The following is a 26,422-nucleotide window of genomic DNA, read 5'->3' on the forward strand; positions in this document are numbered from 1 at the left end:
TGAAGCTCAAACACCTTTAGCCTCACGGTTTATAAATGTCTCTAGAAACTCTTTGATGATAATATAATGTTGTAGAATGCTTTAACTGGCATTCTTATGTATATATATATACATATATGCTAAACAAATGCTAATGGGATGTTATAACATCCCGCAATGCACAGTTTTTTTCCTCAAAAATGTTACTGCAAATGTTCCATTGATATCATCAATGATGTCATCAACAATGTCATGAGAGCTGTAATATGTGGGGTAATTAGCAGTGCATGGAAAGGGCGTGAGTTATACTTACTTTAGGGCACAAGTTATCGTTACTTGAAATAACTCTGACTATAACAGCTGAATTGCTATGGTTTTGTACGTTCAAAATGTGAGCCTAACTATAATGTCCCTGTAAACTGTGTTTTTTAAGTGAATTTCTATGGTTTTTTAATTCTATTTCTAAACTATAACATCCTGTAACCTTTGTTTTTTTCAGTGGTTTTCTATGTTTTTTGTAACGTAAAGTAATTTTAATTACTATACATTAATCCAACCACCGCCGTGTGGCAGCGATTGGCCACAGGGCCCGGCTTTCACAGCTTTTGGCTCTGTGTGGTGGGGTTTGGCTGCAGGGCCTGGCCTGTGGCCAGGCTCTGCACCCAACCCCCTATAATCACCCAAACCCAAGTCAAGCACCACCTCCACAGGGCTACCTAAAGACATTTTTTTGGGGGCCACACGGACTTCTGCTTCAGTTGTGCGCAGCAGAGGTTCATAGCGGTGTAGCGTGGAGTGGATGCCGAAGCAGAGGAGCAGTTCTTAGTCCACTGAAATTCATCAACTATAGTTATCTCAAGTAACTATAACTTGCACTCCCTCCATGCACAGTTGGCATCAATGATCTAATTTCAGATGTTGCATTGATGCTATCAATTATGTCAAAGAACATTTCATGAGTGATGTAATTAGAAGTGCATGGCAAGAGAGCGAGTTATAGTTACTTTAGGGAATGTTATAGGAACTTGAAATAACTATAACTGGTGAATTTTAAAATAGTATGTTATAACTGACATTTTCACCTAACTATGACATCCCTTTAGCCTTTGTTTTTTCATTGAATTTCTTAGTTTTTTAAAACTTAAAGTAACGTATTATAAAAAATTGCTAACTATAACGTCACTTCAACCTTTGTTTTTGTCAGTAAATTTCTATGTTTTTTATACCTAAAGTAGGATGTCCATTATCATGCGCAGCCTGAGGTCGGGTGCCCAACACCCTGCCCCTGCACATGGCTGGCTCTGTGATATAACAACATAAGATGCGTCATTTTATAAGGCAGACTTACTTGCTTTATCAGAAGCTCAAAGCACCAAACTATTAATGATTGGACCTATTGGCTTTATTAAGGGGTCAGCACATAAACATATATAAAGGAGAGTTATTGGTGTTGTCAAAAACTCACCAATAACTCTAATAAAATGTACATTTCATAAATTCTCACATTGTATTGTTTAACATTATTCAGGCCACAAAGTGCAGCCATATAACCAGCCACAGGGGGTCCCTGCAATGCAGCTGAAGAGCACGCAGCTTAGCTTTGAGTGCTTTAAAAAATATGTAAGCTCTCCTTTGGTCTTAGACACCATGACCCAGGAGATTTACTTGTTTATTTTTTATTGTTCTGGGAGACTGGTGCACTCCCTGCAGTCCTTTACAACATTAAAAAAGGTTGGTGGTGCCGGTTCCACTTCTAGTGGCTCTACCTGAAAGAAAAAGTGTAATTTTAAAAAGCCCTAGAGCATTATAAGGCGCTCCTCGCCACAGCAGTAAATCATAAAAGACCAGCTCCTGCAGCGAATCTATTTATCTTTTTTTGGCTTTTTTGTATTTTTTGGGTGCCCCAGCGCCCACCTCGGGCACCCACGCCTTTTCAATGTTATAAATTGGGGACTTCTGGGGGCCCCAATGCCCCGTCCGCTCCCCACCAGCATCCATACCAGTCGGATTTAGCATTTCTTTTTAAGTGGGTGCCCCAGTGCCCACCTGGGCTACACACGGCTTCCAAAATCATTGCGGGCCATAGAGGGGGAACCCAATGCCTCCAATTATGATGCTGGTGGAAGCCGACTACATTTCTTTGCTCTCACCCGGGCATGAACAGCTCTTTTCTGTGCTCCCTCCTTGGTAGGAGCAAAGCTTTGTTTTCTGCCCGGGAGAGTGTGCCCAGGGAAGGCCTGCATTATCCTTGGTACAACACAGCAATTTCCTGAGTAATCGGTTCCTTGAGACACTGCTGCCATCAGGCCCTGGAGGATGCGTTCTCCTGGGCCATAGGATTGCTCCGGTGGGGTGCCTCACGTCACTCTACCCATTTAAAAAAAATGCCTTCAGCCCTGGGAGACAGGAATCCTGGGGGTTGAAAATGGCTCAGGAAGGGAGGCCCTGGGCCCCCAACCTGCTAAAAATCTAGATGCCCTGGGGGTGGGATCCCAGTAGTCTAAAATTGGTCCTGGAAGGGGGTCATGCACCCTGCTCTCCTTAATAATGAATTTTGTCTGGTAGATGGGGTCCCCAGGGCCTCAAGAAGGATCTAGAGGGCAGGAGCACATCCTCCTCCGAAAACACTATCACACTGAACTCCTGGGCCCTGCCCACCTAAGTAGCCCTTTTTTTAAATGCGCGAGATAACTCACTTGTTTTATTAAATGGAGCTTGGATCTGTGGTCCCCCAAAAAATGACTTTTTTCACCCCAGGGGAGGGAAGTCTCTCCTGGATCCCATTACCAGGGCTAAGGGGGCAGGGTATCCTTCCCTGTCCTCCAATATGTTTTTTTTGTACTCTTTATCAGGACAGGGGGCTGAGTCCACAAGTTCTAAAATGTCTACCGGCATAACATGTGGTGTGGTGGCAGATAATAAGATCTTATCTCAACAGCTGAAATATACATGTATTTTGATCCTTAATTTTTCCAAAACAATTGAATGGATTTACAGCAAATCACAACAAGCGTGCTTTCTTGACCCATTTTCCCATGGAAAATGCATTTTGGATGATACTTTTACGAGTGCCGTAGGATAATGCAAAAAGTAGGGGTTTCCTGGTCAGTCAGGCACCTAGCAGGATCTCTCAGCATCAGAGCTTATTAACTCAGTGGGTGCCATCTCGCCTGTTGAGAGTGGCGTCTTCACCTGGAGGTGGCACGGGTATATTTGCCCATGGTTTGCTGCCTCCATAAATACTCATGGTCCAGCCTTTAACACTCTGGGTTTCCTCCTCAAGGGTTTGGAGGAGACACAATCCACTTTTGGTATGACTCTGGCTGTAGCTGGAGAGGGCTCCACAATGCCTGATAGCCTCTGGACTAGGTGTCGGTGAAGCCTTTGACTTTTGGCAGAAAAGCCCAGAGTGGAAGGACTTTGAATTTTGCGCCCAGAGAAGGTCAGTCGCTGGTCGGATACTTTTCATGCCTTCGACCGGTGAAGATTTCTACCTTTGGAAGTAGTCACTTGGACTCTTCCAGTGGGGAAAGGCTGCAGGCTGTTCCTGAAGAGGACGTCATAGGGCTGAAAACCTTTTCTGCAAGGTCCCACTGGATTAGATTTGCTCCTACTGAGAAGATCATAGCAGGATTAAGCTGAATCTCTGGCTCAAAGATGATTTATCTTCATTGGATAAGCTTGGCAGGTCGGTGCTGGTCCCCATTGAATCTCAGGTCAAAACGATAGCACAAAGTTTCTCAATCCCAAGAAACTATGTGAGGAGTACATGTTGAGACCAGCCAAGGGTCCAGGACTTTGGGAACAGCACTTGTGTGTCAAGACTCATTCCAGCAGAGACCAGCAGAAGGATCCTGGGCAGGTCCAGATGTAACTGGTCAGCTGGGAATGCAGGAAAAAGGCCTCTTGGAGCTTAATGTGTCCACATAGTCCAAACAGGTGATCAGTCTTATGACCCTCTGAGTCAGACGGAGAGCAGGTCCAGGTAAAGCTCTTCTAAGGTCACAGGCAACAGTTCTAGTTCTCTTCTGGTCTTCCACAGTGACAGAAGTGATCTGAGGAGGGTACTGGGGGTGGCACATTTATTACCAGTGCCAGCCTGTGGGTGGGAGAAACTTCTGACCACTCACTAACCAATGGCATAAAGGTTTCCAGGGGTAACCCTACCCACTTATGCAGCACCTTCTGTTTGTGTTACTGCAAACTATCCCAAAGTTCCCTTCTGTACCTAAAACAACATGGCAGATCCTTTCTTCCCCTGTGCTGGCCTCTCAGCTTTTACCCAGAGGTGTGACCATGATAATACACAGACTGTCCGTTGTGGTCAACCCAGACTAATTCTGGGGTAGCTCCTCCATTTTGGGTTCGGTTACGTTGCAATTCTGCTTGCTTGATGACTTGCTCACTGGACTCATGAAATCTCCACCTTCTTCAGTTTCTATTTTGGTGCTCTTGTTCCTACTGTTCCTACACATCAAGAAGATCATTAAATCAGTGCAAAGAAAACCTGGTCCTGAAAGGGTGCGACATGCATGGAATCTAAAGACGGACCATGTCCACGAACTGTTGACAACAGACAACAACTTGACTCTCCAAGTCCAATGTTTGACCACAGAAAATGCCTTGCAGCGTCCATCTCTTGGTTTATTACAACAATGTTCTTTGGATCCTCATATTGCTGGTTTGGTGGAATTCAAATTTGATGGAAACTCAAGGAATCTACAGACTGGTTTGGATACATGCCAGGTCCATTTTACCTTTAAGCCTCACATTATGCCACTGCTAGATCCAGTCCAGGCTTTACGCTCAGTAATAATATGTAAAATTCCTTAGTGTGGGCTATGCCTTTAGATTCTGATGCCATTCCACTTCTGGATAATTTATCTGACTTTCATACAGAATTCAAGAAGATGTTTGACTGTCAAGCTATCTGATGTTCTACCCAAGAGGAGATGTTAGAATTCAACTAAGGTTCCATGGACCTGGATGTCTTCATCTCTAAATTCAAGAGCTTAGCTAGAAAGATTAACTGGCGTGGCTCAGCCCTATTCACCTTGTTTAAAAAATGGTTAATGGATAAATTGAAGGATGAACTCACAAGAGTTGCCAGGCCACATTCCTTACAAGCAGAGGTCGAAATGGGCAGGGGAATGAGAACGATGTGGTTAAATCGAACTGTCGAAGAGTTATTAAGGCGTTACTTTTTTGAGACCTAAGACAGCTAGAAATCTCTCTTGCTTGCAGCGGAGTTCATGTGTAACAACTGAATCCATACATCCACCGGCTTCTCTCTAGTTTGCAATAACTGGGGTTCGCCTTCGAACCTTCCCAGACTCCTTAGAAATAGAAGACTCAGTACCTGCAGACCAGAATTCTTTGGGAAGGTTAAAGAAGGTAAGAGAGAAATGAATAATGAATTTGCACATTGCAAAACCAAACCAGAGATTACAGGTCAAACGGTATTATTGACCATCTCCTACTTATAAATGAGGAGACTGGGTGGGGTTATCCTCAGTCAATTTACCACGCTTTATCTGCTGATTAAGGTAAAAATACTATGGCCCGTTTAAAATTTCCAAGATCATTAATTCAGTCACTATTTAGCTCAAGCTCCTCCTGTCCTGGTGGGTTCAGCCTTCCTTTCATGTTTCTCATTTTAATCCTTACTCCACTGCAAAGTTCCTCAGGTTAAAAAGAGACCAGCTCCCTTAATTGTTGATGGGCAAACTGAATGCGAGGTTCAGAAGATCTGTGATTCCCGGTATTTTAAAGGTAAAAGTCAGTATACTATTGATTGCTTACTCACTGATACCTCGTGGAATCTCCGCCTTCTGCAGTTCCTATTTTGACTCCTTGCTCTTCATTCTGCTGCTTGGCTTGGCAAGTTGGAAGGTTTTTCTGGTGTCCAGTTTTTGTTTTCCTGCTGGATATATTTTTTTCCAGAACGACACTAGACTTACAGTTTCTTTCTGGCATCTGGGTTTGTTTCTGGGGATAGTGGGTTGTTCCTACAAACCAAGAAGACCATACACGCCTCGTGATCATTCATGGGACATGCAGAACAGGTTCATGAACCACGTTTGGTAATACAGTTTTTTTTATTAGATTTTCCCATAAGTCACGGACTGCAGAGAGGAGGCAGAGTGGAATGATTTCTCCTTACCTGCTTCTAGCGTGGCAGGGCAGCTCCCTGGTGGCTCCGGGCTGCATCTTTTTAACATCCCAGCGCTTGGTCGACCTATCTTTTAGCGTGCGTGGTCCTCGCTCCTGAGGGGCAACCTTCCCAGTTCATAGGGACATTCTCGACTGCCATGTCGCATCATCTGGTGCATTTGGCTGAAACTGAGCCACACAAAGGATTATGGAGCGAGTCATTTCCTGGATACGTGCATCTTCTCAATGCCACATACAGGAGGTTGCCTCTGCACTCACAGCATTCTGAAGGAATCACACTTGAGTGCGTGTTGTTCGTTGAATGTATTTTCTTAGCAAAATGTTCTGTAAGTCTCGGAGCATCTTATTCATACTCTTGTTAACAATTGACCAGTATTTGGTTCCTGATTGAAGAAAGCCGAACCACTTCCAGATGTCCAGATGACCTCACATCCTGTTTGGCCCTATGTAAGGGTATTCCACTTTAGGGCCAATTGCGTCACATAGATTGCTTGCTCACTGGACTCTTGAAATCTCTACCTTCTCCAGTTCCTGTTTTGTTAGTCCTCGCTCTCTTCTCTGCTGCTTGGCCTGGCCAGGTGGAAGGTTTTTGCTGGTGTCCAGTTTTTCCCTTCTTGCTGGATATATTATTTTCCGGAACAGCTCTAGGCTTCCAGTTTCATTGCAACATCTGAGTTTGTTTCAGGGATAGTAGGATTTCCCTGTGCACCAAGAAGACCATATACCCGGGGCCAACAAGACCTACTCTTGGCAGGATTCTCCACTGGATTTTCCCCTTCTTCGCAAGGAGAATTTCCCATTGCCACTGAACTCATAATCAGGCCCTAAACGTTGCAAGTAATATCTTTACCTGATATTGTATCTTCAATACATGCTGACGCCATATATCTCATGTAGAGGTCGGTCTGATGTACTCTCAAAGTTTGGCTAGTGTATAGTGGTAAATGGTATTGCATTGTTACTGATTCAGTTTTATTAATTATGGCCAGCTATGGCCAATATATGTGAAATTAGACTTGCAAAATGGTGTTTTCACCGATTCTGATATTTTTTCATCTTTCAGAATTACATTGTTCCTGCGGGCGATATGTTAATGCTGTCCCCATATTGGATGCACAGAAATCCAAAATATTTTTCAGAACCTGAAAAGTTTCAACCCGTAAGTTGCCTATGCTTTATTGTATATCCTAACCCGTTTAACATGGCATTATTTATGTGCCTTGTAGCCACTTAAGACCACACACTTATGCAAAACTATGTAAATTGATTTACTGAGTTCTTAGGGGAAATTAGCCCATGTGCTATATATAGGTTGATAGTAGTTGAATTTGGTCCATCATTCTGGTGGATTTCTATTTCCTGCATTCCACAGTCGCTGCAGCGCATGCTGCCCATGTTCAGTCTGGGCTTCATTAGTCTTGTGAAGAGAATATAGCGAACGGATTAGGGGCCAGATGTACGAATCTTTTCTCTGCTTGCAAATGGCCCGATTTGCAGAATTGGACCATTTGCGACCAAAAATACCATTTTGGTATGCATCGATGCTATTTTGCGATTCGATAATCTATTTACTGAATTACAAAATAGGTCTTTGAGTCTCTATTTGAAAGGGTAATCCCTTCCAAATAGCGAGTCGCAGGGCGTTTATGATTGTTTTGCGACTGTGTATGCGGTCGCAAAACAATTGCAGTTACCATCAACTTCAAGTTGGTAGTAACCCATTTGCAAAACCCCCTTTGTGACTGGGGGCACCAAAAATTTTTCAGAACAGGCAGTGGTCACACGGCCCACTGCTTACTCTGAAAAATGAAAAGGAAACTTTTAATTTTTTTGTTTGTAATGCATCCCGGTTTCCTTTATGGAAAATGGGCTGCATTACAAAACAAGATGCTTTCTTTAAAAAGCAGCCACGGACATAGTGGTCTGCTGTCCCCAGCAAGCCACAATCCCCGTGAGTTCAGCCATTCCCAATGAGGTCGCACATTGCGGCCTACCTCATGAATATTAATGAGGTAGGTCATTTGTGACCACATTAGGAATTGCTAAATGTGTATGAGACACATTTGTACATTTTATTTTGCAAGTCTCTAATTGCGATTCACAATGAATCACAATTAGAGACTCGCAAAATGAAATGGTCGTACATCTGGCCCTAAGAGCTCTATAGAGATTTGTGCCACATACTACTCTAACTTGTTGCACTTTTTTATTTCCAGAACTTTTATTGCTCCTTTTGCGGTGGGGACTGTATGAGCTTTGAAGGTGATGGGGCCTAAATTCCCATTCCAATTAAATCAAGCAAGCAAATCTGACTTCCTCTAGGTGTCTTTGAGGCAGGGAGATGTTTTCTCCTGAGAAATGTTTTACTGTTTACAGAAATCGCATGCTTTAAATGTTTCATTTTCAGTTACGAAGTGCCATGCAAGCAAAATAGTGGCAAAATGTAGCATTTCCACCACACTGTGCCTAAAAATGGTTTAAAGCCAGAGGTATTACAAGCAGTTCAGTAATCTGGGTATGTCATTTCCAGTGACCTACAATTTTCCATACCATCTTCACTTCCTTTTATTTTTCCAGCATCACCTTCTAAGCATATCTTCAGCCATGAATGATCCCTGGGAGTTGGCCTCGTAGAGACTGAGTAGAAAAATGAAATCTCAGAAACTTATGTCATATACTTCAAATCTAGACAGATTCCAGAGGCTCTCTTACTGTTTAGAGACTGATCTGGCACACCACTGTCATACTCCTATATGCCAGACAGCAGTATAAATAATGTTAGCTATTAATAAAAATCATCACCCCTTTAGATGATGAAATGCCTCTGCACGAGCAACACTCAAAGCAGCATGTGCCCTTTGGTACTAAGGATCACAAGAGACCAGCGAGAATTATCACTCAAATATTATTTTTTTAATATATTTTGGATCTACAGTCGTATCATCCCTTACCACAGCTTGTCTGTTTGTGAATACATCAATATAGCCAGCAGGGAACAAGTTGTATTTTAAGGTCAATCATACGACCTAATGAGCAATATTGTATAATATGGAGAATATGACCAACCTGCATCAAAGAAAATACAGACAAGTGTATACATTATTTTTTACATAAGGAAGGATTAACTCAACAAATGTTTTTGTTCACAGGATGCGACACCCTCACCCAGATAAGGTGGCATGCTTCATCATTGAATCTGTTCCTTGCCTTCTCCCACACATCCACACCACCTAGCCATCCCACTGTGCTGAGCCTTTGCCTTTTTTATTTTTGGGGCACTTCCTGCTTAAACTTTCAAAGGGTCAAGTTGTTTTTCTGTTTTTCTATACATTGAAGATTCTAAAGGGACTGGGTGAGGACCCTGCGCTGGGGCATGGTGTAAGTTGGGGCCTGCGGCAAGGCTAGGCATGTGCTGGTGAGCCTCTCCCCCACCTGCTTCAGCCATAGGCAAGGAAACAAACCCAGGCTTCTTGACACAGAGGAAAATAGATGAATTCACCAAGACTTCCTCATACCCACGCTGGGACAATGTCTGCTGAGGACCCATCTGGCTAACAAGGTATCACTGGCGACTATTCTCCAGGTCATCAGGGAGTGCAAAGATAAGTGGAATGGGCGCGGAGGTCTCCTTGCTGTGTCAGGACTTGTGAACTGGCAGACTGCACGACGGAGGCAAAGGCCCGGATCTCCAGTGTGGAAGATGAGGTCCATTTGTTGGCTAAAAGGTGAGTTGCCTCTAGGAGGTGTTGGCTGTATTGCAGCAGCTGGCGGAGAATCCCGATTACCGCTCTAGGCACAAAAATCTGCTCCTACTGGATGGCGGGGCCCCATGCCATAACAGTTCTCTATGACCTGGTTCAGATAATGGATACCACAGACTGGCCTTTCCAATTGCTTTGTGCTAGAGAGGGCTCAGAGGGTGCTGACCCCTAAGCCTCCTCTTGGAGCCCCATCTCGCTCTGAAGCCCACCTTCATCGAAGAACTGAGAGAAGAGATAGCCCTTTTCTTCCAGACCAATTTGGACTGATCGCATCTGCTGTGGTCCTCTGGGAGACACTCAAGGCAGACCTCAGATGCAAGATAACGCCATAAAGGGTTCAGCATAACCAAGACCGTAAGCGTGAGTCCACTGAGCATGAGTGACAACTCGCCCTGCTGGAGGCTGTAGGAAAGTACCCTCTTTTTGGCATGGTTACCCCCACTTATTGCCTGCTATCAGTGTGTTTTAACTGTATTCACTGGAATCCTGCTAACCAGGACCCTCCAGTGACTGTGCTGTCTCCCTCCCCTGTGCACCATTTTTGCACTGGAGGATAAATAAGGCGCTAGGGCCTTAGAGTCATTTTTTGGATGGGAATGCCCACCTTGCCTCTCATTGATGCAAGGTGGCTTCCACATCCAAAAAATGACTTTAACTCTAATATTTTGGTGCTAGACTAGTCTAGCGTCAAAATATAAATATGGAGTTACGTTTGCGCTGAATTAGCGTAAAAAAAATGACGCTAATTCAGCACAAACAGAGTATTAATCTGTGCCTAAGTGTAGTGTGTCCTTAAAAGCTAGTACTAGTCTTTCCTGTGGAAAGTGACTAGTGACAGAGTGATATGGCAGGTGCAAGTGTCTTATCCCACCGCTGCACCACCAATGTCGGAAGCTGGCCTGGTCTGCTTACCTTAAAGCCATGTGGAACGAGTGTGGTGTCACTTATAAATTCACTACTCCTTACCATCCCCAAACAGATGTATTAGTTGAGAGGTTTAATACAACTCTCAAAGGCATATTAATGGGACTCTCTGAGAAATTCAGATGGAGGTAGGATGTCCTGTTACCTTGTCTCCTCTTTGCCTATAGGGAGGTTTCTCAGAAGGGAATGGGCTACAGCCCCTTTAAACTTCTGTTTGGACACCCTGTTAGGGGTCCACTTGCTCTTGTAAAAGAAGGCTGGGAGCAATCTCACAAGCCTCCAAAACAGGACATTGTGGACTGTGTACTATGCCTTAGATTTAGGATGGCCGAGTACATGAAGAGAGCTTCCAAAACGCCTTCAGGCCAGCCAGAAGTTGCAAAAATAATGGCATGACCAGAAGGCTGTGCGGACTGTTTACCAGCCAGGACAGAAAGTGTGGGTCCTGGAGCCTGTGGCTCACAGGGCACTCCAAGACAAATGGAGTGAACCCACACTATTGTAGAGAGAAAGGGTGAGGTCACCTATTTGGTGGACCTAGGCACTCCTAGAAGCCCCTACATGCTTCTTCATGTAAACCGCCTAAAGCCCCATTATGACAGGTCTGACATGACCTTACTCAAGGCAATTAACGAGGGACAGTAAGAGGAGAATGATTCTCTCCTGACCTCTTCTCCCACAAAACAGTGGATGGCTCAGTAGATGGGGTTGTGCTTGCAGACTGCCTCTCTGAGTCACAAAAAGGTGACTGCAGAAATCTCCTGGGACAGTTCTTTGAACTGTTCTCCCTGACCCCTGGTAAAACTGAAGGGTGTGAACACACCATTGACACAGGTGACAGACTGCCTGTTAAAAGTAAAATTTACAGGCAGTCTGATCATGTCAGGCAGTGCATCAAATCTGAGGCACAAAAGATCCTTAGATCTGGGAGTTATTGAGCCCTCTGACACCCCCTGGGCTAGTCCTGTAGTCCTTGTCCCAAATCCACACTCCCAAATTGGTAAAAAGGAGATGAGGTTTTGTGTGGACTATAGGATTATCAATACTGTGACTAAAACAGATGCTCATCCCATCGCTAGGGCAGATGAGCTCATAGATAAACTGTCTTCTGCCAAGTATCTGAAAAAAGTTGACCTGACTGCTGGCTACGGGCATATCAAGTTGTCAGGGGATGCCAAATCAAAGACTGCATCCTCCACTCCTGGTGGGCACTATCACTTTACAGTGATGCACTTTGGATTAAGGAATGCACCTGCCACATTCCAGAGTTTGGTGAACAAAGTTCTCCAAGGCCTTGAAAGCTTCTGTGCAGCTTATCTAGATGATATATATGTCTTTGGTTCCACATGGGAGGATCACCTGGTTACCTTTGGAATGTATTGGAGGCTCTGCAAAAAGCAGGCCTCATTATCAAGGCCTCAAAGTGCTAGACAGGGCAGGGAAAGTGCCAGACAGGGCACCTGAGCCACCTGGTAGGTGGAGGCCAGATTCAACCACTGCAGGGCAAAATCCAAACCATTCTAGATTGGACTGCCCCTACCACTCAGACCCAAGTCAGAACCTTCCTAGGTCTGACAGGGTACCATAGGAGCCTCCCCTGTAACACCCTTAAATTACCTCACATCTAAAAGGATGTCCAAAAACGTTTTGTGGACAGCTAGCTGCCAGAAAGCTTTTAATGACCTTAAACAGGCTATGTGCTCTGCTCCTATACTTAGAAGCCCAGACTACTTGAAGCAATTTATTGTTCAGAAACATGCTTCTGAGGTAGGTATAGGGGCAATACTATCTCAACTAAATGAAGAGGGCCAGGACTAAACTGTAGCTTTCACTGGAAGAAGGTTGACCCCCCCGGGAAAAGTGTTGATCAGCCATAGAGAGGGAGGCCTTTGCTGTGGTCTGGGCTCTAAAGAAGCTGAGGCCATACTTGTTTGGCACTCACTTCCTTGTTCAAACAGACCACAAGCCCCTTCTATGGTTAAAACAAATGAAAGGTAAAAATCCCAAACTTTTGAGGTGGTCCATAGCCCTACAGGGAATGGACTGTGCAGTGGAACATAGACATGGGAGTAACCACTCCAATGCAGATGGCCTCTCCAGATATTTCCACTTAGACAATGAATACTCAGCAGGACAAGGTTAGTCTTATTGTCCTTCATTTGGGGGGGGCGTTATGTAGGAAAGTACCTTCTTTTTGGCATGGTTACCCCCACTTTTTGCCTGCTGTCAGTGTGTTTTGACTGCGTTCACTGGGATCCTGCTAACCAGGACTCCAGTGACTGTGCTCTCTCCCTCTAAATTTGGTTGCTTAGGACTTCGCACACCCCACAATTGGCATACTCGTGCCCCCATATAAGTCCCTAGTATATGGTACTTAGGTACCCAGGGCATTGGGGCATCAGGGTTCCCCATGGGCTTCAGAATTATTCGGGTCACCCATGGGAGTCCATGCAAAATGTGTCTGCAGGCCTGCCATTGCAGCCTTCGTGAAAAGGTGCATGCACCCTTTAACTACAGTTCACTGCACCAGGTCACTGTACATCACCCCTGTGGTAGGCCTTCCTAGCCCAGAGGGCAGGGTGCAGGTACCTGTGTGTGAGGGCACCCCGACATGAGCAGAGGTGCCCCTACGAACTCCAGCTCCATTACAATGGACTTCGTAAGTGTGGGGAAGCCAGCTACATAATGGTAACTCTGAACTTGGGCATGTTTGGTATCAAACATGTCTTAATCATACCCTAATACTGCTCCCTGTACTAATTGCATGATTCCATGAACTCTGGGGGCTCCTTAGAGGGCCCCCAGCATTGCTCCTACCAGTCTTCACTGGGCAGCCCGCGCTGCTGCCACCCCTCAGACAGGTTTCTGCCCTCCTGCTGCTTGATCAGCTCAGACAGAGGAAGGCAGAACAAAAGATTTCCAGTGTGAGAGGGAAGCAACACCCTCTCCCTTGGAAATAGGTATTACAGGGTTTGATAGGGGTAGCCTCCCCAAGCCACTGATATGCTTTGAAGGGCACATTTTGTGCCCTCCTTGCATAAACCTGTATGTACCAGCCAGGGAACCCCGTCCCTGCTCTGGAGTGAAACTAGACAATGGGAAGGGGAGTGACCACTCCCCTGTCCATCCGCACCCCAGGGGTAGTGCCCAGAGCTCCTCTAGTTGGCCACTTGATTCTGCCATCTTGAAATCAAGGTGGGCAGAGGCCCCTGGGAGCATCTGAGTGGCCAGGTCAGATAGGTGACGCCACTCCCCCCTCCTGATAGGTGGTCACCCTGCTAGTTGACCAATCCCCCTTCCTGGGCTATTTAAGGTCTCCGTCTTGTCCTCAGATTCATTGTGCAAGATTCCAGAAGGACTTCTCTGTATCGTGTACTTCATCTTCTGGTCACTGGGACTGCAACTGGACCCTCCAGGAACCGACAATCTGCAGCATCAGTGATGACTCCGCTCTGCAACATTATTTCTCCGGCTCCTTCCAGCAACTGCAACATTTCCCCGGCTGTGCGTCCTCTAAGGGCAATGAGACTTCAGCCTGCACACGAAGTAAGAAGGAATCTCCCTTGGAGTGAAGGAGTCACTCTCCTGCATCCGCAGGCACCAACTGCAATGACGGCCAGCTGCGTGGATCTTCTTTCCTCTGGAGCTGCATAACCCAGCATGGTGGTCTGGAGTGGTCCCCTTGGTCCTCTCTACCAGATGTCCAACTTGGGAGACGGTAAGCCCTTGCCTCTCCTTGCAGGACAATACCCCTAAGCACCGTGACTCTTGCTGCTTCAAAGGCTTGTTGTTCCCACTCCAAGGGATATTCTGGCTCCGTGTAGCCCCGGTCTCCAGCATTTCTCCTTGCAATGCACTGTCTCCTGCCTGCTGCTCCAGCGACATGGAACACTCCTTCAGGTGTGCTGAGTGGGCCTCACCTTGACTCCTGTGCCTACTGCCAGTGGGTTGTCTGTGGGAGCTGCCTCCTCTTCCCATGACTCTCCCAGCTGCTAGGGTCACCCCAGAATCCCCTTCTTGGGTCAATTCCCCAGGACCTTGCTGGTCCTCTGCAGCCTTGCAAAACCTTCTTTTCTGACTCTTGCAATTGCCAAGGCTTATTGGTTGTTTTTCAGCACACTGACCGACTGCATCACGACGGCCAACGTGGGACATCACTTTCATCACTTCTGGGACTCCTCTTCAGCTCCTGAGCTGCATTGCTGACCTTCTTCGTCCACTGTCGACCTGGTCCTGCACCCACAGAAGGGTGGGTAGTGGCTCCTGCCACATCCGGACACTCCAAATTGAACTGGACTTGGTCCCGTTCCTTTGCAGGTCCTCTTCTGTCAGGATCCACCTTTGGTTTCTTCCAGTCTTGTCTGGGTCTTGCACAACCCTTTTGCAAAGTCTTCCCATTGGTTTTGGGAAAAATTAGGTACTAATCTCTGCTCTCCTGGTCACCGGGGGTCACTCTAGTACTCACCTCTTTGGGTTCCTAGTTCGTTCAGCTCCCCTCTACTGATTCCACTTCCCTCATATGCTAACCATCTTCAAACAGACACTTCATAATTGCGGCCTTTCACATTCCACTTTTTTTCAGTATATGGTTTGGCCCTCCCCAAGGGCCCTCACTATTTGCTATTGCTTTTACCAATGCGTATTGCTGTCTATGCTATTTACTGATTGCTAATGCATATATAATAGTGTGTTTACTTACCTCCAGTTGGGGTATTGCCTATACAGTATTTTAGTGTTTGTGTTACTATAATAAAGTACCTTTATTTTTGTAACACTGTGTGGTTCTTTCATGTGTGTAAGTGCTGTGTGACTGTAGTGGTACTGCATAAGCTTTGCATGTCTCCTAGATAAGTTTTGTCTGCTCATCCACGGCTACCTCTAGAGAGCCCTGGCTTCCTAGACACTGCCTACACTTCACTAATAGGGGATACATGGACCTAGTATAAAGTGATAAAACCATAGGTGAGCACCACACACCAGGCCAGCTTCCTAAAAAGGCATGGTGGTCTCATTCCCCCTAGGCAGAAAACCTGTTGACGCTTGTCAGAGAAAATCTTCATTTACTCAGTAACCTTGGCACGGTTTGCCTCCCAGCATAGGATCTAAGAATCTGCGGACAAGGTGGGAAAACTGATATATTGGCTGGCGAACAGGGACCAATAAGCCATGTGGATAGTCCACAGACAAGATCCACTTCTCGATATAATGGTGGATTCTCAGGGGATAGCCACTACTTTTGCCAAATTTTAAGCTGCCCTTCATGCTGGGAGACCCCTGAGGGGGCTTGACTGGCAGCGCCCGAAAGTGTTGGACCTTCTGCTGGCTTGACTGTCTAGGAAGGAGGAAGAGGCTCTGGCTCTCCCACTGTCATAGGAGTAGAGAGGACTACGCTGGCAGACATACCGGCCATGAAGACGCTCAGGCTCAGTGGATTTCCTGTTGAGTCCCTTAGGAGCTACCTGGTCGACCTCATCCCTCATATGCTAGCCATCTTCAAAAAGACACTTCATAATGGATTTACTTGGGGCTATGGTAGTACATTTACGTAAGGACAGACGACCCCCAGGGAACTGTGTCTAAATATAAACTCATCTCCCCGACCAGTGCTGAGGCGAAACTCCTGACTAAGGCACTTGTAAATAGGCTGGCCAGGGTGATTCGCTATCTAGTACACTGGGACCAAAACAGCTTTATGCCACAGCTGGGCACCAGACACTGTAATAGGGGACTGCAGGTACGCCCGGCCCACGCTACGGGGCTTGACATCCTGAGTGCCCTTCTTTTAATTGAATTTGATAAAGTGCTTGACTTAGTGGGGTGGTCATAACCAGATAACCTTTTGGAGAAGATGAACTTTGACCCCCCCGGTTACGCTCCTACGTTAAGTTGATGTGCTCCTCCCTCTGAGTGGAAGTTCGTGTTAACGGGGTATTGTTGGAGCCCTTTGAGATCCACTGAGGCGCGAGACATGGATGTCCGTTGTCCCTGCTTCTGTTCTCCTTAGCCATGGAGCCGCTTATGACATGGGCCGGGATAGCATAGCCCTATTCGTGGATGATGTGTTGCACTATGTGAGCAGGCCTGCCCTTACTACTACACGGATCTGTCCCATGCTAGATGTGTTCGGGGGGCCTCAGTATAAATTGGGGCAAATCTGTTGTTGTTTCCCGATGAGGGGAGGTGGGCCCGGAGTGTTGGGGACCCAGGGGCGTACTGACTATGCAGTCCGAATTTAAGTACCTGGACATGCATATATAAATTGAAAACCAGGTAGGAGCCAGGCGGTTAATGGCCTCTCTCTTCTGGCTAAATCCAGGTCAGATATGGACAGGTGGAGCAATCTGCAGCTCTCTATTATGGGAATAGGGGCTTTCTTCAAGATGATTGTCTTAAACCCTACTGCTCTAAAGACTCAAGAACTACCCATTCCTCCGCCCAGGCTTCCTCAGCTGGTTTCGGTCCAAACTCACCAGTTACCTAGGGTCGCCTTCACTGAAGGTGTACAGTCCCCATACGATGGTGGCCTAGATATTGCAGACATGTGCTCCTACTACTGGACTGCGCAACTGCTGCCCATTAATGACTTTTTCCCCCAGCTGCCTTGATTGGAGGATCAGCTTGGAATTACATCTCTGGGCATTCCCCAGATTCTGTCAATTCTGTGTGGAGGGTGTTTCCCCCAGGCTTCCTTTGGAATGCTGATGAGGGGTCCTGAAAGAGGTGGGATGACACAGAAGTATCAAAGGGGTGACACCCCTGGGGTAGGGAGCGTGGTTACCCTCCCTGTCCCAACTAACAGGATTCAAGTTCTGGGACATCACTGGCATCTCCACAGTGGGAGATGTATGGGGAAGGTCCAGTACGTGGTGCTTTGACCAGCTCAAAACAGACTTCCAGCTGCGTCACTCACAATTCTTCCACTATTTACAGTTGAGACACACGCACTGGAAATTCAGAAACCTGACCTGCAGCGGATTCCTGAGTTTAATCTGCTGGAAGCCAAATTGCTGGTGGGCAAAACTGAAGTCCATAAACCTGACCTGTACCAGATTCCTGAGTTTAATCAGCTAGAAGCCAAATTGATGATGGGCAAAATTGAGGGCAAAGAGATCTCTCAGACCTACCATACAATGGTGACTAAGGGCCTGATTTAGAAGTCGGCGAAGGGGAATTCTTAATCACAAACGTGTCTGATATCCAGTCAGCCGTATTACGATCCCATTCTAGCCTATAGTTTGTGATGGAGTATTCCCTCCGCCAACATCTAAATCAGGCCCTAATCTTCCTGGCTGTAGAAGGCTTTGAGGGAAGAGTGGGAGCTTCATTTAGGTGTCCTGGAGGAGGTAGACTGGGTGAGGGCAAAAATGCTTGCAAGTACCCTGGCCATTTCCTCCCAGTGCTGCTTGATTCACTTCAGATCTTCCATCACATCTATTACACACCCTTGTGGTTGTTTAAACTGGTAAAAACCTGGATGGCAGGTGCTTGAGATGGAGGACTCCATACAGCTCTTCCTATCATCAGGTGTGGGCCTGCCTGGTGAATAAGGGATATTGGGAGAGGATCCATGCCACGCTGACATGTGTCATGGGTATGCCCCTGGCTCCCAACTCCAGAGTGGCTCTGCTGGGCATCACGTCGGATTTGGGGGACAGCAGGGCAGAGTGCAGATTAGCCTTCACAGGCATGCTCTTGGCTCATGCTTTGACATTGCGAAGCATTGAAAGTCTGCCACCCCCCTCCATTGGAAGAGTGGCATGGGGGTTTGGACAGATGTGTGAGGGCTGAAGAAGCAACGTACGAGCCAACTGTTTGCACTCAGAACACACAAGACAATATGGGGCAGGTGATGGGGTTACTCTCATTCCATGTATTCTTGACTGTCATTTTTTCATGGTGAGCTGATTCTTTTTATCCTTGTGTATTTCCCATGCAATGTTGTGCAACGCTGCTGTCTGTGTCTGGCGGTGCTGGTGGCATTTGGGGGTGGTTGGTGTTTAGGGTGAGGGTTGATAGTTGTTCTGGTTACATAAACAAACCAATAAAGGAGTTTAAAAAATGATTTCATCCCAACAATTTGTTTCTTACGCAATGCATTTTGGACCAACCAGTCCTTCATCTGTGGGAAATCCTTGATTTGAAGTGCATGAACTCTTGGTATGAGGGGAAGATGGCTGCGTTAGGTGGAAGCTCTTACGTGAAGAGCAAGGTACTCGCTCACTTCGATGTTCCAACTCCTGAGCTTCCCATATAAAGATGTATGGTGCTTTCTCTCCAGAGGACCATCAAACCTGATATGCGTACAGCATTCTAACACATGGGCCTTGTTGATGCTAAACAAAACAAAATTAAGTAAAATGAGCTTTTATGAGTGCCTTTTCTTATATCTGTGCTAGTTTGTCTGTGTTAAAATCCGTGGCTGTTTACCAAAACTTCCTGGCTACCCTCATGCCTCTATTTATTTTTTTAAACATTTTTAGTTATCATTTTCATACAATACACAGTGACTCAACATTTAAGCCATACAAGCCATCAAAGCATCACCAGTCAAGTACATATTTATGTATATTGTATTATTACACTATCCATTGCTTATCTTGGACGCTTGTTTTCAACTTCCGGTGTGGGGTTCGTGCTCTCTTGTGCTCCTCCCTGAGTACTTGTTGCCTGAGCTTCAGTTACAGGCTGGGTGGAGTGAGCTGTTCCCCGTGATACAATTCCCTTTTCCTTTGCCATTTCCCGCTGCATGCGGCCACGTTCTCTGCCATTATAATTATCATGTCTCACCACTTTCAGGTGTAACTCTTCAGCCAATGCCCACCCAAGAACCTCCCTCTGCCAGTCACATACATGGGCACCCCGTGGGAGGACCGGCTAATTGATTCACTTCTCTTTGCTTTTACTAAACCTAATGTCACATCTAATGTTTTACTTTCGTGGGTTTTTTGATGACCCTCCGACGGCTCTGTTCTGGGGAGACCGACCACCTTTTCTACCACCCCTTACCAATACATCTTTATTGCTTCGCAATGCCGTGTGAGATGTATATATTTGGCATCTATTGTCCCACATCTGGGGTAATTCGAGGATCCTTTCCGGGGTCATTTATGTACAATACAAATAATGAAAGTGAGTCCGTTCGCGTTAGAGACCCCCTTCACATGGGACCACGCATCCCTCCAGTCCTGATCCGTTATCTGTTCAGCTGCCAAGATTTCAGTATCATCCTCGTTTTATCGGCCTTTATACATTAAGAATTCCAGCCTGTGCCCCTGCCTCAAGTTCATTAAAGACTCCAGCGTGTGTGTGGGCTCCGAAGCCCTCAGAAAGTCTGACCGGATTTCACTGGCCGTTCCCAATAGTTTGGCATATTGAAGGAATTAACCCAGGCCAGCATCAAACACCCCCTGTGCTTCCTGCAATGTAATGAATAGCTCTCCTGGGTAGGGATCGCTCAGCATGTGGCCCCCCTCCCTCCGCTGTTCCACCGTCTCAGAATATACTTTTAAAGTGCTGCAAACCCCAGATGCCTGTATTTCTCGAAAATTGTGATTGTGACCTTCTAATAGTTACTTTTACTGTCATCTCCCAGGCCCTACCAGTCCAATCATATTACATAGGGATAGCTACTCAGTATGTGTCCTCCCTTCATGAACTGTTCCCTTAGTGGGACCTCCCCGTGATTTCCTTTCAACAGTCTCTTCTCCCTGTTGTCTGCGTCTGTGAGCCATTTGGCCACATCCTGTAAGTGTGCAGCAACATAATACAATTTGAGGTCTGGAAAATCCAGCCCCTCATCTTACAGGTCTAGTTTTAATTCCCCCAGTGATACCCTAATTCTCTTCCCAACCCGGCCAGAGAATATCAATAGGTTATCTAACACCTTAAACGTAGTCCACTGTAGTAAACACTTGGAATTCAGCAGTACATATAAGCAACAAGTCAATAATCTAATTTTGGTATGGCAGCCCTGTTCATAATAGAGAGTGGGAGGGAATTTCAAAGCTTAGGTTGGGCCTTTAAATCCTGCAGCACCCTGCTTATATTGTAATCTGGTGTGTGTGCTACCATCGTCCCCAGGTAACAGAATGTTCGATGGCATCTGTCGCTGTAGATACGCATGTTCTGCAATAGCTCGCCATCTGGTGTTGGGCCGGAGTGTTACAAGTTGTTTTTCTTCGAAGAAGTCTTTCGAGTCACGGGACCGAGTGACTCCTCCTTTTGTCTCCATTGCGCATGGGCGTCGACTCCATCTTCGATTGTTTTTTTTCCGCCATCGGGTTCGGACGTGTTCCTGTCGCTCCGAGTTTCGGAACAGAAAAAATAGTTAATTTCGGAAGATTTTCGTCGGTATTGTTGCGTTCGGGATCGGCGTACTTACATTCAACACCGCATCGAAGATCGAAGAGCTCCGGTGCCCTTCGGGGTAGTTTTTCGATCCTCCGTCGGGGCCTGGTCGGCCCGACCGCGTGCTGAGGAACGCCGATGGAACGGACCCCTTTCCGTTTCTGCCCCAAATGCCACAATAAATACCCCTACACAGACCAACACTTGGTCTGCAACCTGTGCCTGTCACCTGAGCACAGCGAAGACACCTGCGAGGCCTGTCGTGCGTTCCGGTCCCGAAAAACACTCCGAGACCGTCGAGCCAGAAGACTTCAAATGGCGTCCGCACCGACAGCCCGACGGGAGTTCGAGGAACAGGAAGAGGAAGGTACCTTCTCGATCCAAGACTCAGACTCCGAAGGATTCAACGATACACAAACCGTGAGTAAGACGTCGAAAACCACACAAAGAAACATTTACAAGGCCCAGGGGACGCCACTGCCACCAGGCCATGGCTCAACCCATAAAATCGGTGACCGACCGTCGGCACCGAAAAAGGCCCAAACGGTGCCGAGATCGTCCGACTCCGGTCGAGACACCGGCACGCAGCCTTCTCGGGACCGAGAAAGTGCTGGAGACAAGCCTCGACACCGAGATGCCGGTGTGGACACGGCTCGACGCCGAGACAGCGGCACCGAAACAGATCGACGCCGAGAGGTTTCGGCCCCGAAAAGAAAAAAAGTCACCTCGGAGCCGAAAAAACACGCAGACAAAGTTTCCACGCCGAAACAAACTGCAAGCGACCCAGCTTCAGGCTCTTATACAGAAGAGCACTCGCTAACCTCCCAAATGCAGAAGCATAGGTTTGAGGAAGAGCTACAAGCAACTGATGCGGACCATACGCAAAAGCGTATCTTCATTCAGCAGGGGACAGGAAAAATAAGCACCCTTCCCCCCATTAGGAGAAAGAGAAGGTTGGAGTTCCAGACGGAACAAGCACCACAACCAAAAGTGGTGAAAAGAGTTACACCACCACCCTCTCCTCCGCCCGTGATTAACGTTTCACCAGCACAAACGCCATCACACTCCCCAGCTCACACCACCATGAGCCAGGGTGACCAAGACCAGGACGCATGGGACCTATACGACGCCCCAGTGTCAGATAACAGCCCAGAGGCATACCCTACAAAACCATCTCCACCAGAAGACAGCACCGCGTACTCTCAGGTGGTGGCTAGAGCAGCACAATTTCACAACGTAAGCCTCCACTCAGAACAGGTCGAGGATGATTTCTTGTTCAACACACTCTCCTCCACCCACAGCTCCTACCAAAGCCTGCCTATGCTCCCTGGTATGCTCCGGCACGCAAAAGACATATTTAAGGACCCGGTCAAAAGTAGGGCAATCACACCAAGGGTGGAAAAAAAGTATAAGCCGCCTCCTACGGACCCGGCTTTCATCACAACACAGCTGCCACCAGACTCTGTTGTTGTAGGAGCAGCTAGGAAAAGGGCCAACTCTCACACATCTGGAGATGCACCACCCCCAGATAAAGAAAGCCGCAAGTTTGATGCAGCTGGTAAACGAGTCGCAGCACAAGCTGCAAACCAGTGGCGCATCGCGAACTCCCAGGCACTACTTGCGCGCTATGACAGAGCCCACTGGGACGAGATGCAACATCTCATTGAACATCTGCCCAAAGACTTCCAAAATAGGGCAAAACAAGTGGTTGAGGAGGGACAGGCCATCTCCAACAACCAGATCCGCTCCTCCATGGACGCTGCAGATACAGCTGCACGGACAATTAATACATCTGTAACTATCAGAAGGCATGCATGGCTCCGAACGTCTGGATTTAAACCAGAGATTCAACAAGCAGTTCTCAATATGCCTTTTAATGAAAAAGAACTGTTCGGTCCAGAAGTGGACACAGCGATTGAGAAACTCAAAAAAGATACGGACACTGCCAAAGCCATGGGCGCACTCTACTCCCCGCAGAGCAGAGGGAATTACAGCTCATTCCGTAAAACGCCCTTTCGAGGGGGGTTTTGGGGTCAAAGCACACAAGCCAGCACCTCACAAGCCACACCGTCCAGTTACCAAGGACAGTATAGAGGAGGTTTTCGGGGACAATATAGAGGAGGGCAATTCCCTAGAAATAGAGGAAGATTCCAAAGCCCCAAAACCCCTACTACTAAACAGTGACTCACATGTCACTCACCCCCTCCACACAACACCAGTGGGGGGACGAATAGGTCATTATTACACAGCATGGGAAAAAATCACTACAGACACTTGGGTTCTAGCAATTATCCAACATGGTTACTGCATAGAATTTCTACAGTTCCCTCCAAACATACCACCAAAAGCACAAAATTTAACAACACACCATTCCAATCTCCTAGAGATAGAAGTGCAGGCACTATTGCAAAAGAATGCAATCGAATTAGTGCCAAACACACAAATAAACACAGGAGTTTACTCACTGTACTTTCTGATACCAAAGAAGGACAAAACACTGAGACCAATCCTAGACCTCAGAGTAGTCAACACTTTCATCAAATCAGACCACTTCCACATGGTCACACTACAAGAAGTATTGCCATTGCTAAAGCTGCACGACTACATGGCAACTTTAGACCTCAAGGATGCTTATTTCCATATACCAATACACCCATCGCACAGGAAATACCTAAGGTTTGTATTCAAAGGAATACATTACCAATTCAAGGTACTGCCTTTCGGATTAACAACCGCACCAAGAGTCTTTACCAAATGTCTAGCGGTAGTCGCTGCACACATCAGAAGGCAGCAAATACATGTGTTCCCATATCTAGACGACTGGCTAATCAAGGCCCATTCGTTAATAGAGTGCTCAAATCACACAAATCATATCATACAAACCCTCTTCAAACTAGGGTTCACCGTCAATTTCACAAAATCAAAAATTCTGCCACGCAAGGTACAACAATACCTGGGAGCCATAATAGACACATCAAAAGGAGTAGCCACTCCAAGTCCACAAAGAATTCAAAATTTCAACACCATCATACAACGCATGTATCCAACACAAAAAATACAAGCAAAGATGGTATTACAACTCCTAGGCATGATGTCATCATGCATAGCCATTGTCCCAAACGCAAGACTGCACATGAGGCCCTTACAACAATGCCTAGCATCACAGTGGTCTCAAGCACAGGGTCACCTTCTAGATCTGGTGTTAATAGACCGCCAAACTTACCTCTCGCTTCTGTGGTGGAACAACATAAATTTAAACAAGGGGCGGCCTTTCCAAGACCCAGTGCCACAATACGTAATAACAACAGATGCTTCCATGACAGGGTGGGGAGCACACCTCGATCAACACAGCATACAAGGACAATGGAACGTACATCAAACAAAACTGCATATCAATCACCTAGAACTTCTTGCAGTTTTTCAAGCACTAAAAGCTTTCCAACCAATAATAGTTCACAAATACATTCTCGTCAAAACAGACAACATGACAACAATGTATTATCTAAACAAGCAGGGAGGGACGCACTCCACGCAGTTAAGCCTGTTAGCACAAAAAATTTGGCATTGGGCAATTCACAACCAAATTCGCCTAATTGCACAGTTTATACCAGGGATACAAAATCAACTCGCAGACAATCTCTCTCGAGATCACCAACAGGTCCACGAATGGGAAATTCACCCCCAAATACTGAACACTTATTTCAAACTCTGGGGAACACCTCAGATAGACTTGTTTGCGACAAGGGAGAACGCAAAATGCCAAAACTTCGCATCCAGATACCCACACAAACAATCCCAAGGCAATGCCCTATGGATGAACTGGTCAGGGATATTTGCTTACGCTTTTCCTCCTCTCCCTCTCCTTCCTTACCTGGTAAACAAACTCAGTCAAAGCAAACTCAAACTCATATTGATAGCACCAACTTGGGCAAGGCAACCCTGGTACACAACGCTGCTAGACCTATCAGTGGTACCCTGCATCAAATTGCCCAACAGGCCAGATCTGTTGACACAGCACAACCAAAAGATCAGACACCCAGATCCAGCATCGCTGAATCTAGCAATCTGGCTCCTAAAATCCTAGAATTCGGGCACTTACAACTTACCCAAGAATGTATGGAAGTCATAAAACAAGCAAGAAGGCCATCCACCAGGCACTGCTATGCAAGTAAATGGAAGAGGTTTGTTTGCTACTGCCATATTAATCAAATACAACCATTACACACAACTCCAGAACATGTAGTGGGTTACTTGCTTCACTTACAAAAATCTAACCTAGCTTTCTCTTCCATTAAGATTCACCTTGCAGCAATATCTGCATACCTGCAGACTACCTATTCAACTTCCCTATATAAAATACCAGTCATTAAAGCATTCATGGAGGGCCTTAGGAGAATTATACCACCAAGAACACTACCTGTTCCTTCATGGAACCTAAATGTTGTCCTAACTAGACTTATGGGTCCACCATTTGAACCCATGCACTCCTGCGACATACAGTTCCTAACCTGGAAGGTGGCATTTCTCATCGCCATTACTTCCCTGAGAAGAGTAAGCGAGATTCAGGCGTTTACTATACAGGAACCTTTTATACAACTACACAAAAATAAAGTCGTCCTAAGGACCAATCCTAAATTTTTGCCAAAGGTTATTTCACCGTTCCATCTAAATCAAACAGTGGAACTTCCGGTGTTCTTTCCACAGCCAGATACCGTAGCCGAAAGGGCACTACATACATTAGATGTCAAAAGAGCATTAATGTATTACATTGACAGAACAAAGAACATCAGAAAGACTAAACAACTCTTTATTGCATTTCAAAAACCTCATGCAGGAAACCCAATTTCAAAACAAGGTATAGCCAGATGGATAGTTAAATGCATCCAAATCTGCTACCTTAAAGCTAAACGACAGCTGCCCATTACACCAAAGGCACACTCAACCAGAAAGAAAGGTGCTACTATGGCCTTTCTAGGAAACATCCCAATGCAAGAAATATGTAAGGCAGCCACATGGTCTACGCCTCACACATTCACCAAGCACTACTGTGTAGACGTGTTATCCGCACAACAAGCCACAGTAGGTCAAGCTGTATTAAGGACATTATTTCAGACTACTTCCACTCCTACAGGCTGATCCACCGCTTTTGGGGAAATAACTGCTTACTAGTCTATTGCAGAACATGCGTATCTACAGCGACAGATGCCATCGAACTGAAAATGTCACTTACCCAGTGT

At 46.3% G+C, this 26,422-nt stretch overlaps 1 protein-coding gene across 1 annotated transcript in view; it reads left to right on the plus strand.

Moving 5' to 3' along the window:
• Window positions 1-26,422, plus strand: part of CYP39A1 (cytochrome P450 family 39 subfamily A member 1) — a 284,249-nt gene that overhangs the window by 135,398 nt on the left and 122,429 nt on the right. The window contains exon 9 of the mRNA XM_069236086.1: window positions 7,217-7,312. Coding sequence (XP_069092187.1) covers window positions 7,217-7,312 — 96 coding nt within the window. The remainder of the gene's footprint in view (window positions 1-7,216; window positions 7,313-26,422) is intronic.

The sequence above is a fragment of the Pleurodeles waltl genome, chromosome 5 (assembly GCF_031143425.1).
Source record: "Pleurodeles waltl isolate 20211129_DDA chromosome 5, aPleWal1.hap1.20221129, whole genome shotgun sequence".
NCBI lineage: Eukaryota > Metazoa > Chordata > Amphibia > Caudata > Salamandridae > Pleurodeles > Pleurodeles waltl.